General features: G+C 49.7%; 1 protein-coding gene across 4 annotated transcripts in view; it reads left to right on the top strand.

Annotated features, from left to right (window-relative positions):
* RBM19 (RNA binding motif protein 19) overlaps window positions 1-13736 on the top strand; it is a 177309-nt gene that overhangs the window by 35787 nt on the left and 127786 nt on the right. For all 4 annotated transcript variants that reach the window (XM_007489996.3, XM_007489999.3, XM_007489997.3 and 1 more), the window contains exons 17-21: window positions 3828-4003; window positions 5269-5329; window positions 8668-8747; window positions 9938-9993; window positions 12234-12350. In XM_007489996.3, coding sequence (XP_007490058.1) covers window positions 3828-4003; window positions 5269-5329; window positions 8668-8747; window positions 9938-9993; window positions 12234-12350 — 490 coding nt within the window. The remainder of the gene's footprint in view (window positions 1-3827; window positions 4004-5268; window positions 5330-8667; window positions 8748-9937; window positions 9994-12233; window positions 12351-13736) is intronic.

Consider the following 13736-nt stretch of genomic DNA (forward strand, 5'->3'; position numbering starts at 1 on the left):
GGGAAGACCATGCTGGTCTAACCCAGATGGAGCAGGGGCTGAGTTTCCTTGGGAAGGTTCATGATGATTGGAACTGGGCAGGGCAAAGAACAAGAAAGATTCCCTTAGCATCAGGAAAGTAGATGTCATTACTCCCTGGATTGTCATCCATTTATGTAATCTCTCTTGGAACCTCAATTCTTTTGTGATTTATATTAGATGCCCAGAGATTAGGACTCCCAGGAGTCACAAGGACTTGGTTCTTGTTCTTTCTTTCCACTAACTCTGAGTGACCCATAATGACCAGTGATTCCTTGTTACCAACAACATCAAGTACAAAATCCTTTGGGTTTTTTTTTTTATTTGTTCAGTTATGTGTAGAAATAATTTTTGACAATTGGTTTTTGACATTTTCAAATTTAGATTTTCTCCCTCCCCATGCCCAGATGCTGAATAGATATAGTTTTCCCATACTTTCATGTGCTACAAATTTATGTGTTGCTCATTTTATAGTAGAAGACATATTACACATTCAATAGAAATCTCATGAAGGAAAAATAGTGGAAGATGCACACTTTGATCTACCTCAGCCCCCCAACCATTCCTTCTTTGGCTATGGAGAGCATTTTCTTCATGATTCCCTTGTGGTTATCTTGGAGACTTGCTTTGCTATTAACATTTTAGTCCTTCACAGCTGATCATTGTGTATTGTTTCTGTGACCCTGTACAGTGTTTTCTTTGTTCTGCTCACTTCACTTTGCATCAGTTCATAGAAGTCTTTCCAGGTTTTTCTGAACTCATTCCATTCATCATTCCTTATGGTGCAGGATGACTCCTCAGTTTCCAATTCTTTGCCTTTTCAAAAAGAACTGCTAAAAATACAAAATCCTTCGGTTATTAAATCCCTTTGTAGCCTGGCCCCCTCCTGCCTTTCCACTCTCCTTATTCCTTACCCCCCAACACTTACTCTTCAGTACATTGACACTGACCTTCTGGCTGTTCCTAAAAGTAGACTCTCCTTCCCTCAACTCTGGGCTTCTCCTGAGGTTGGTCACCATGCCCAGAACACTCCCTCTTTACCCTGGCTTCTTTCACATTCCACCTAAAGTTCCACCTTCTGCAGGAAGCCTTTCCTAATTCTCCTCAACTTAGTTTTGTTTTGGGAACAGGGAACAGGTCATTCCTTTGCCAGAATCTATACAAAGTAATTACTTGGGGGTATCCAGAAAGATCTTGTGTAGGAGACAGCACCCACACTTGGAAGGGAGCCTGGGGTTTCAAGTTATAGAGGTAAAGAGTGAGAACATTCAAGGCCAGAGGCATAACTTGCATTCAACACTGTCCCTTACTGTCCCCCATTTACACTCATGAATAACAATAAAGACTAGCATAGACTGGGGTCCCATCCCCTGGTTTTCCCATGATAGTAGTCATATCTGTTGACAAACTAGACTTTTGTGAACAAGAGCTGGCCATTTCAGTGACATCCCCAAGCGCCTTTCCAATTGAATCAAGCATTGTGTGATGATGGTTTGAATTTTTCAGTGGATGCACCTGACCAGCCCCTCAGCCAAGTTTGTGATGGCCACCAAGTCAGACAGACCTAGTGAGGACAGTCCCTTGTTGGGTGTCCTTACAGCCACTGGGGTGTCCACACAAAGGCTGGGCAACCTCAGTATGTTGTAGCAAGGACCCCTTCTGGACATGAGGGGGACTCAGGGTTAGTTACTAAGGTTAGTTCTACCTTGGAAGTTAGGTAATTCCATGACCCTACTCTGCCAGTCAGTCTATCCACCAAGCCCACAGCAACTAGAGATAATAGAGGCCCAAAGAGACAGAGACAAAGCTTAGACTTCCTCTTGAGCCCTTGTCAACATACTGCAGCATGCCTGGTGTCATTCCCTCCCCACACCTCCAGCCCCAATACCACCTTTCCTTATGCCTCAACCAAAACCAAGGGGCAGCCCATAACAATCCATGTGAATAGGGACCTGGGGCTTTTTTCTTTTTCATTTAGAATTTCATATACACCAAATAAAATCAGAGCTTCCATATCCATAAAAGAACAGAAGGAGGATTGTACAGGAGCCTGCTGGTCTTTATTATGTATAGCTTTTTAAATAGATAAGTTCAACTTGTAGCTTTCAAAACTTCCCCACTTGTCTGCTTCTTTCTGGCTTTCCTTCAGTTTTTTAAAAAGATACCTCACTTGTCTCTGTCTCTCTCTGCCTCTGTGTCTGCCTGCCTGTCTGTCTCTCTCCCTCCTTCCCTCCCTCTCTGTATCCTTACTCCCTCCCTTTCATCTTTCTTTCTCTCCTCCTTACTTATCCTCCCCCTCTCTTGCCCCTGCCTATCCTGCTCCATAGTTGCTCAAAGTTCTTTCAGTGTTGTTTGTGTCATCTCTTGCTCTCCTGGGTCTGTCCCCTTCCCTCTGTAACAATTCATTCAGGTCTTCCTGGGCTTCCCTTTTGTCTTTGGGACAGTGGCATTCCCCTGCAACCACACACCGTGATTTCTTAGGTCATCATCCCCAGTATGTGGGTCCCCTCTTTGCCAGCACATGAAGAGCCACACTATAAATAGGTACCTTCCTGTGAGTTTGCTCCTCTACTCTACTTTATTTGGGGTAAATTTTATGGTTGAACTGAATATATATATTTTTAGTTGGTCACCAGGGATTTAAATTCTAAATCCCAATGAAATACTCAAGTCAGAATGGAATTTTTATGCTGGTTCATTTACAATAGAAGGAAGAAATTAAGAATGGGGGGGGGGGGGGAAGGAGGGAAGGATAGCTGCCCCAGCCTGGTCTGAACCCAGCAGGAGTTTGGAGGCCTCAGCCAAGGGGCCTTTCCAGAGGCTGGTGCCTCCAGAAAAGCCAAGGAAAGGGGAGTCGGCTTTATCACTCACCGTGTAATCATCTAAAGGAAGCAGTCTGAGGTCTCATGCTCAAGCTCCTTCACAGTTGAGTTCCATGGCCAAGTCCCTCTCATAAGAAGTGACACAAAATATATAGGCAGTTCTTTACATCACTTCCTGTGTTTCACATATGCCAATGGTGGCCTAAACTTGGCTTTTGGATGGGGGAGGGGAGTGTCAGTCAATTTCTGATTTGTCACTTGCTAGCACCCTAGGGTCATAGACCTTCCCCACACTTAATCCTTAAGTGGCAGTGTATATATTCCTGGTTGCTAAAATTTTAAAGACTAAGCAGGGTGGAGTAAATCTAAAATTTACACTTTGGGAGATAGCATTAAGGGGGGGGGGCAGCTGGGTGGCTCAGTGGATTGAGAGCCAGGGCTAAATTTGGAAGGTCCTGGGTTCATATATGACCTCTGACACTTCCTAGCTGTGTGACCCCGGACAAGTCACTTAACTCCCCTTACCCAGCCATTACCACTCTTCTGCCTTGGAACCAATACATCGTATTGATTCAAAGATGGAAGGTGAGGGTTTAAAAAAATTTTTCAGGGGACATTTTTCTGGTTGTTCTCCTCCTTTGCTCCCCATCATTCCACTCTTCTCCCTTTATCTCTTAGAAGTAGCTATAATTCTTCATTGTCATCCTTTTGTCCTTGGTTTCTTTCTTTTACTTTCACTACAGTTTGCCTTAGTCCTAGATAACTAGTAATCCATTCCTGAAACAGGGCCCCTGGCCTCCCTAGGAAGGTTTGGGGAGCGAATGGGGTGGGGGTGGGGGGTGGTCCCAGAGCTTCCCTCCAGTCGATTTAACAAGCTCCAACCCAAGCCCCTTCCTACTCAGCCCACCTGGACCCCCAATCCCCTGCCATTCACCTGCATTAACCCCCTGACCACCCTAACACTGATCTCCATTGGGTTGGGGCCAGGGCCGGATGGTGAAACCACAGAAGAGGCAGAGAAAAGAGCAGCAGTGGCTCCAGAAAAGAAGCTGGATGCCCCAAGCGAGGAAGACGATGATGACGATGATGAGGAGGGTCTACCCGGGTGTACTTTGTTCATCAAAAACCTCAATTTCTCCACCACAGAGGAGACGCTGAAAGAGGTGAGTCATTGATTAAGGAAGGGAGGAAGAAGATCCATTCAGCGCTATCAGTTCATAAGTTCCCTGTCACAAGAAGGCTTCAAGCTACAGCTAGCCAAGCTCATCAGGCATGTTGTCAGCAGGATTCCTACAAAGTCAGGATAGAGATGAGGCTTCCCTTCATCCCACTGCATGATGTCTAAGCTTCAGTTTGTTCATCTGCAGAACAGGGAGATGAGAGCAGATGGCCTCTGAGGCCCGCTCCATCCCCCTGCCCAGAACCATGTAGTTCTGCGGGTCCCAGGCCTCTCGTCCTCAAGCCCATCCTCCATTGAGCTCAGCCAGACGTCCCTCTGCCTGGCATTCCCCACCGCCCAGCCCACCCGCATGTTCTTTTGGTGCTTTGGAAGCTTTGCAGGGACCTCCCACTGTCCCCAGGCCTTGGACAACTGGCTCTGAGCCCAGAGACTGACCCCAGCTTGCCTGGATGATGGCAGCTTCAGACCCCCCAGCCCCCAGAAGCCTCCCCTCATTCCCCTGCCCCTAGCACAGGAAGACCATGGCTCAGGTTCCGGGGGGCGGGGGGGGGGGGCAATGTTGGGCCAGAGCAAGCAGGATTGGAGAGGGTGCTCTCGCTCCCCTTCACACCACCACTTTCTTCCTCAACCCCTCCCCATACACATCCAAGCCGGGCATGGGGCTAAGCATGAGGGATATCAGGAACCAAGAGGGCGTAGTGGTCCCCAGAGCCCTGGATCTGAAGTCAAGGAGACTCAAGTTCAAATCCAGATCCAGAGCCTTACTAGCCCAGTGACCTTGGGCAAGGCACCCAACCTTTGTCTGCCTGAACATATTCATAAAGAGCAGAAAGACGATGGAGATGGCAGTGGCAGCAGCTGCTTGTGGCCTTGTTGTAGGAGTGAAGGGAGCCCGCACTGCTGCTTCCTCCCTCTTCCTCCTTACCTCCTCTCTGGGAATCACCAGTCACTATTGATTCCAAGGCTGTAGAATGTAAGGGCTGGGCAATGAGGTGACGTGACTGGCCTAGGGTCACACAGCTGGGAAATGTCTGATAACCCAGGACCTCCCATCTCTAGACCTGACTCTCAATCCACTGAGCCCCCTGCTGCTGAGCTCCTCATTGTTGTTGTTGTTGTTATTGTTATACCAGTGCCAGGGCTCTGCAGGAGACTTTGGGAATCTCAGCAGTCCAGTCTGTTTCTCACAGACTCTTTGGGTGGTCTGGTCACTGTGGGAAGGATCTGAGATCAGACTCTCTCTTCTAGGCTTTCTCCAAAGTCGGGAAGGTGAAGAACTGTAGCATCTCCAAGAAAAAGAACAAAGCAGGTAAGCCTGGAAGCGGAAACCCATTCATTGGGCTCCAGGGGGTGCCTTTTGGTCTCTTTTAAAGGAAATATTCACTGGTTGAAACCTTCAGCCTGTCATCATCGGAGGAGGATGATGGTGATGACACAGTGGAAGAATTAGTATCTTTTCTTTCCTTTTTTTACCCTTACCTTCTGTCTTAGAATCAATACTATGCATTGGTTTTCTAGGCAGAAGAGTGAGTGGTAAGGGTTAGGCATTGGGAAGTAAGTGATTCAGCTAGTGTCCCACAGTTAGGAAGTATATTAGGCTAGATTTGAACCCAGGACCTTCTGACTCCATTCCTGGAATTGTATCTACTGTGCTGCTTACTTAGCTGCCCCAGAATTATTTCTAGGTTCCCTTCATTCATTCACTGTGACCCTAGGCAAGTCACTTAACCCTCTCTTTTGCCTTGGAACCAGTACACAGTGATGATTCCAAGACAGAAATTCTGGGTCAAATTAACAGGACTGAGAAGAGAGGGCTTGGAGGCCCTTGGAATAGACCGCCTTTCTCAAAGTATTTCATCATTGAAGGGAGGAGAGAGACATCCCTGGTTTTTGTTTCTAATTTTGATAGCTATATTTTAGCATAATCTTTCCTCTTTTATTTTGTGTGCTGACAAACATCATTCTGAGAAAAACTCCCCAGGCCCCACTCAGCTGGAAAAGGAGTCTGTACCCCAAAACCTCCCGGCCTAGCTCTTAGTGCCAGGGAGACTCCCATGGAATAGGCCAAGCAGTCCACAAGTATTGGGCACCAACTGTGGATAAGGAATAGCCCTCAGGCTGGGGATACAGGAAAAGGGGAAACAGATTGCTGCCCTGCAGTAGCTCCCACTTTAATGAGACAATGGGTGCACTGTAGGGATGAAGAAGAGCTCCTGAATTTGAAGTTTCTTGCTTGAGACGTGGGGAGGGCACAGGGAGAGCCCTTGGGATTTCCCACATATTGGCTGCTCAGGGCTGCCTCATGGGGATTCTTGGTTCAGCATCTCGGGGGAGCCTCCCCTGAGGCTGTGTTGTGTTTCTGAGTTAGTTCTTGTGTCAGTTACTGGGTAATTAACAGTCATTTGGGCCACTTGGCCAGGCTGGTTCTGCACAGGACAGTCTCAGAACCTTTCTGATCCTGGGCCTGTGACGAGCATCCTCAGCACCATCATGTGGGGCATGAAGTACAGGGTGGCTCTGGAGGAGGAGCAGCATTCTCTGTTCTGGAAGAAGCTTCTGGCTCTGGGCCAGGCAGATAAACGTGAATGCCAGCCCTGGGCCTCCCAGTGCTTACATTTGCCTTGAGCTACCCACATCGAGCAGTGAGCCTTTGTTAGTGATGTTTGGTCACCTCAGTCACGCTCCGTCCGGTGGGCGTCTGCAATGACGGGTCCTGGTGGGGAGAGACCTGGCCTTTGAGCTCAGTGGTGGCGGCGGTTGTTATTTGATGTTTCGGTCCTGTCTGACTCTCCTTGACCCCATTCATCGTTTTCTTGGCAGACACGAGAACGGTTTGCTCTTTCCTTCTCCAGCTCACTTTGCAGGTGAGGAAAGGAAGCAGACAGCTAAGTGACTTGCCAAGGGTCACTAAGCTAGTGTATATCTGAGGCTGGATCTGAGCTTGGGGCTTGCTGATGCCAGGCCCGGTACTCTGCCCGTCATACCCCCCATTAAGCATTCTTGTTTTCCAAGCATCATGCAGAGACATTTACAGCTTCATCCCAGCTTGGACAAGGGGCTGCCTCATGGAGCTTAGTGTTTCCTCCAGGAGGAGACAGATCCTGGACACCTTGGATGTGCTCTTCACCCCCCCCCCCTTCCTCTGGCCCCTTCCTCTTTTTCTGGTCTTCATCCACACAACTCCCCTCCATGAACTGTGGGGTCCAGACCTCATTGCTGCTTCTCGAACCAGAAGCTCCCCTTCCTCTGCCATCACTGTCCTGGCCATCTCTTATGCTTGATAGACTCTCCCTTCACTTCTGGCCCTTAGGATCCCTGGCTTCTGCATGAGGCTCCTCTGCTTCCCCCAGTGGTGGTCTTTCCATCAACTGGGGTGGGGAAGGCACCTTTTTTTCTCTGTACTGAGTATTAGTTCTAAGGCAGAAATGCTAGCAAGAAGGCCTAGACAGTTGGGGTTAAATGACTTGCCTAGGGTCACACAGCTAGAACTGTCTAAGGCTAAATTTGAACCTAGGTCCTATCTCTAGGCCTGGGCCTCTATCTCCTAAGTCACTTGCCGCCCCTGATCATGAAGATATCCTATGACTGCTACAATAGAGAAAGCATTGGGCCTGGAGTTAGGAAAACCTGAGTTCGTATCTTGCCTCAGACATTTAATAATCATGTGACCTGTGCCTGCCTTGGTTTACTCATCTGTAAAATGAGGCTCATGCCAGCACCTTCAAGGGTTGTCATGAAGATGAACAGCCTTAAAGAGCGCTGTCATAATGAATTCTTCTTCATTTCTACAGTGCACCCATTGCCTTTCATTAAAGTGGGAGTTCCTGGAGGGTTGTTTCCCCTTTTCCTGTGTCCCCAGCCTAAGGGCTGTTCCTAATCCACAGCCAGTGCCTAATACTTATGGATTGCTTGGCCTATTCCATGGGAGTTTCTATCTCCCTGGCCCTAAGAGCTAGAGGTTATTAAACATAGGCAGCCAATTTCTTTGTCTTGTGTTGTGTTTTCTCGTTGTCTTCTTTCTCTCCTGGATGCTAAGCTCCATGATGGACCTCCCCGACGAGAGCCTTTACTTGGGCCTGGGATGAAGGGAAGGAAGGGTAGACTCGAGCCTCAAACTCCCAGCTAACTTCCCCAGGGGGCCAAGCCAACCAAGCTTGACCCCTGCTTACTCAGGCAGGCATCGGAGAGAGGGCAAGGCCTTCCCCACCTACCTCCCCTCCTTCCTGTCCCCCCCAGCCAGGTGCCCCTTTCCTCCCCAGCATCACAAGTCCTCAATGAAGAGTCTTTGGTGGCAACAGGACAGATGCAAAGACTTCTTATTTCTGTAGACAATAGCTGTGATCTTCTAAGTCCTGGGGCCCTGCCATCTTGGGGGCTGGGTAAGGGGCCTTGGGTCAGGTTTGGCCCCTCTCCTCCCAGAATCATTTCTTGTCTTAAAAACAGGAGTTTTTTTCAGGTGACAAAAAAATTTTCTTGTCCTCAGAAAAATTTTCAAAAAGAAAAGGTACCCGGTCTGGGGACTGAGCCAGATGGCTTCTAACGAAGGTGTTCTAGACCCCTATTTGTTACTTCTCCTCTCAGTGCCTCACTGTTCTTATCATGGAATATCCACCTGAGGGTTCCAGTCATCCCATCTCTCTCTTCCAGGTGTGTCGCTGTCCATGGGCTTCGGCTTTGTAGAGTACCAGAAGCCAGAACAGGCCCAGAAAGCCCTCAAACAGCTCCAGGTAAGGAACTGCCACGACCTTGTACCTCAGGGGTTTTTCCGCAGATGGGGCTGGGGGTTGGTTGGCAGCATCCAATGGGGAGGAAATATGAACTCAGAGTGGGGTGGGGATCCCTGAGAACAGGCAGGCTCATGGTCACAGCCTGTCCCCCAGCCAGACCTGACTTGCCCACAGGAGAGCCCCTCACTGTCATCCTTAACCACCCACTGCTTGTGTGTTGTCTTCTCATTGCTGGGCTGGGGTGGAAGATGCCTTGACTTAAAAGCAGAAGGTCCAGGCTCCAAACCCAGTTAGACGCTTCTAACCGTGAGACTGAGACCTGGAGCTGTACTCTGTGGGCAGAGAGGGCTCCCTCAACCAAAGACCCTTCCTCTGGACCTGGGGCAAGTTGGTCCAAGTCTGGAGTGTGGACTCTCCATGGGAGGAGGCCTTGGACAGGACAAGCATAGCGTGGTAGAAGGAGCTTGGCTTTGGAACTGAAATCATTGTAATAGCAAACGCTGTTGCAGCCCTTGCACAGTAGTTTCTCATTTTAACTTACAAAGACTCAGTCAGGTCAGGGCTATCATCCCCACTTTACAGTTGAGGAAGCTGAGACTCAGGGACTGAGTGACTCTCCTGGAGCTCTTGCGTAAGATGGAACTTGAACCTGAGTCCCCCTGATTCCCCGCTCTCAGGCTCTACCAATATGGGCCCAGACCTGGGGCCCATTGCTTCCTCTCTGAGCCAGGCTGCTTTTCCTCATCTGTAAAATGATGAGGTTGGACTAGAATGCTCCCTGAACTTCCTTCTGCTCCTAAATCTTTTTGACTTCAGATAAGGCTGGAAGGGGAGAAGCTACTTGACCGTGAACATTCTCCCCTTAGTCTCTGCCAGTCCCTGTCTGGAGCTGGATGTCGAGGGAAGTAGCAGGGGCAGGAGGGACATAGGTTTTCCTTGGCCAAATGCCTGAGCAGAGCAACCCTTGGCACAGTCCCACAAAACCAGCTTTGTGGGAGAAAAAGCAGACGTGGTTCCCTTAATCCTCAGGCTCTGCTCTGGCCCTCCACTTGGGCAGTGAGTGATCCCTTGGTTTCTCTCCACACTAACAATCTCACCATAGACAGCTCAGGCCATTCTCCAGTAAACAAGGAGGACTGAGATGAGGGTTTCTGAGAGGACAAAATAGTCATCGGGTCTTCTTTTCCCAGGGCTGCATGGTAGACGACCACAAGTTGGAAGTGAGGATTTCTGAGCGGGCTGTTAAGTAAGTGTTGTTCCTACCTTCCTCCCCACTGTCCCCAGGCAGGCCCTAGTGTCCCCCTTTATCCTCTCGTACCTTCTAGTGCCCTCCTCTAACTTCTTGTACCCCCCCCAACCCTCATTCTCCCTAGTGTCCCCCTCTGCCCCCTGATACCTCCTCCATCTCCCCCTCTACCCTCCTACCCCCTCATACTCCCTCTACCCCATAGTGCCCCTCTCCTACCCACAGTGCTTGGCCCTTTGTCATTAAGTATGTGTGTTCCAAGCACACGTTCCTGTGATAAACCGGAGCCGTTCTGGTCCGTTGCATAAATGCCTGATACACATTTATTATAATAATGGGAAACATTCGAGGGGAAACGTTCCCCTAATTGCATTGGTCTGGGCACCGTAGGGGCCGGAGCTGAAATGAGCCGTATAGGGGCATAACCTGCCAGTGAGTGGGAGGTGGGGCAGGGATAGAGGCAGATCTGGGAGCCGAGCCTAAAGGTGGCAGCCAGGCCTTCAGTTTATAGGCCAGTATACAATATTATCTCATTTGAGTCTCAGAACCACCCTGGCAGCAAGGTACCATTGTCATCCCCTTTACAGCTAGGGAAACTGAGGCAGGCAGAAGTTTAGTAACTCACTGAGGAAGTGTCTGAGGCTGGATTTGAACTCAGGAAAGTAAGTCTTCCTGACTCCAGGCCTGTGGCTCTATCCACTGGGCCATCCAACTGCCCCTCACGCTAGTGATAGCTCATCTTTGTATAAGACTTTAAGGTTAGCAGAGCACTTTACACATATATCGTTTGATCCTCACAATGACCCCAGGTGCTGTTATCACCATTTTACAAAGGAGGAAACTGAGGCAGGGTAAGTCACTTGCCTGGGGTCACACCTCTAGAAAGTATCGGGCTAGCATTGAGCTCAGGAAGGTGAGTCTTGCTGACTCCAAGCCAGTACTCTATCCACTGAAAAACCTTGCTTCATGGCAGGCAGACAAGCAACAGACTTGGAGTAAAGAGCCCTAGCAATATTCTGCCTCCAGTACTTAGCTCATTGATGATGGCTGGCCAGGCTCTCAGCTTGTTGGGTCTTCCCTTTCTCAATCTGTAAAATGAGCAGTGGACAGCCTGGCATGCTGGATGGAGAGCCAGCCTCAGGATTAGGGGTCCTGGATTCCAGTCCTGCCTCTCATCCATACTGGCCACATGACCCTTAGGCAAATCACTCAACCCCTTCATGTTGCCTCAGGGAAGTTTTCTAGGATGGCAATCTGTGATCAGGGTGCCAACTTGCATTCCTGGAGGGATTCTCCTCACTTGGGCATCCCCCATCCCAGTGAAATTTCACATGCCCTTCCCATTTCCTAGCAGAAAATCAGACAGTGACTGCTCGTCCTGAGCTCTTTGCTCCCGTTAGTGCTTACTTGCTCCAGACCAGCAAGCCTCTGCCCATGCGACAGTGCCCAGTGGCAGGTAGAAGCTTACCCGCTCTGGGAGGGCAGGAATCCCGGGTGAGCACTTACCCCCTCTCAGCAGAGCCCAGGAGCACTGGTGCCAGGCCTTCCCTGGAAGAAGCAACTTTAGGATTTGGCACAAAGCAGGGAAAACCCTCCTTGTCCTTCCACATGAGGAGCTTGGGGGTTGTTGTCTTAGCCACACAGCCCTCTCTACTCCTCTGAAAATAAAGAGAGGAAAGGATCTGGCAGGGCTCTCTTCCTTGAACCCCCACAGGGATTCTTCAGATCTTCATCCTGAAAGATGTTAGCTCACTGGGGCAGCTGGGTATCTCAGTGAATAGAGCACCAGGCCTGGAGATGAGAGATCCTGGTTTCAAATCTGGCCTCAGATGCCCTGGGCAAGTCACTTAACCCCCATTGCCTAGCCCTTGCCCTTCTGTCTTAGAATTGTTACTAAGATAAAAAGTAAGGATTTAAAAAAAAAAGACATAACTCATGTCTCCAAATGATATGGATGTCATCCAGCCACCTATGATGGGGGAGAGGACAGAAGAGCTTCTTCCTCCCATAGACCCAGTCTGCCATAGTATAAGGGGAGGCCTGGCAGTCTTGCTCCAGCCCCAGAGGTCTCCAGGCTCAAGCGAAGCCTTTGTCTCACCTGAAGTGAGCCTGCGTGTTGGCACTACCCACCTGGTTTGGGGCTTGCCTGGGAGGCTGCTCCAGCAGGGGTTTGGGATGGGGAAGGAAGCCTTAAGCCCTTCTTCTGAATGATCTCAATCCTCTCCCACTCGATTCACTAGGCCAGCCTTGACATCAGCCCGGCAGAAACAGGTGGCCCGCAAGCAGAGGACATCTAAGATCTTAGTCCGCAACATCCCGTTCCAGGCCAACGTGCGGGAGATCCGAGAGCTGTTCAGGTAAGGAGAGCACCTGGCCCACCCCTGCACCGCCTGGCCCAGACTCCCTGGTGCAGAGGCAGCAGGGTGGCAGGGCCTGGATTTCCTCGTCGCATTTCTCCAGTATGATTTTTTTAAAGCATGTTTGCTGCCCTTGACCTCTCCTTCATCATCTCAGAATCTATTTCCCACAGCATCAGGCAGAAAGAGGCCTGAGCTGTCCCAGGGTTCCAAGGGGTTCTTGGACAGCTATGTCAGGAATGAGCATTCCTGGGGCTCCTCTTTGGAGGGGGCCAGTTATTGTAGGCTCTCTGCGAAAAATCAAAATGCTTGGGGTAGGATTCGAGTGATCAGCCCCCTCGAGTTGATACCTTGTCTCCAGAAGGCCCCTGCCCAAACGTGGGCTTCTTGGGAGGGGTCCATCCCCCCTAGAGCTCCCCTGTTAACACCAACTCCTTCATTGGTTAGTGGTCACTCACCAAGGCCAAGAAGCATGGGGAAGTGTGATGACTGCGGGAATGAGGAAAGAGGAAGGGCTGGAGGACAGCGGGGGGATGCTGCTCAAAAAGGAGTTGGATGGGAGAGAGAGGGTCGATTCTACCCAGGGCTAAAAGTCTGCCGAATGAGAAGAATCCAAGTAATCAGGATGAGGGTGCTGATGAGGGGGATAACAGCCAGCCTTTGTGGGGGGATTCGGAGATTTGCAGAATGCTTCCCATGTAGTCTCTCATTTGATTTGAAATTTAGCATATGTGAATTAAACACACTTGTTTAATCCAGAGTTGGCTGAGATCCCCAAAGCCACAGACCATGAAGATAAATTAAGGCTGTATCTATGTCAGCTTGTCAGGTTCTGGCAGAAAGCAGTGAGTCACTCAGCATTTATGTAGTGCCTACTGTGTGACGGGTGCTCCATTCCATGCCGTGGAGTGGGCAGCTTCTCCTGGCAGAAGGCCTGTCTCAGTGCCCTTTATCGAGCCCCCACAATGTGTGGAGCATGTGGCCCTGGCAGGGCTAGCAGACCCCTAGACCCTGAATCCTCTTGGGTTTGAGCTGGAAATGATGTCGAAGCATCCGTTCCAGCCTCACGCAGGGTCTAGCAATCATACAACATTTAGATAAGATGTGGTTTCTTTCCTCCTGGAGCTTCCCAGCCAGGGCAAGAAATCTGAGCTTTGTTACTTATATTTTCAGAACAGTGAGGGCCGGGCAGTGGAGTTCAGTGACTTGCTCAGAGTCACACCTAGCTAGGAAGTGTCTGAGGTCAAATTAGCACCCAGGACCTTCTGTCTCTAGGCCTGACTCTATACACTGAGCCAACTAGCAGTGCCCAGTTCATTACTTTACATATGTCAAGAATGACCCAGATGGTGGCCTGGCTCCAACAGGGTGGTTATCTTGACTCCT

Source organism: Monodelphis domestica, chromosome 3 (assembly GCF_027887165.1).
Source record: "Monodelphis domestica isolate mMonDom1 chromosome 3, mMonDom1.pri, whole genome shotgun sequence".
Lineage (NCBI taxonomy): Eukaryota > Metazoa > Chordata > Mammalia > Didelphimorphia > Didelphidae > Monodelphis > Monodelphis domestica.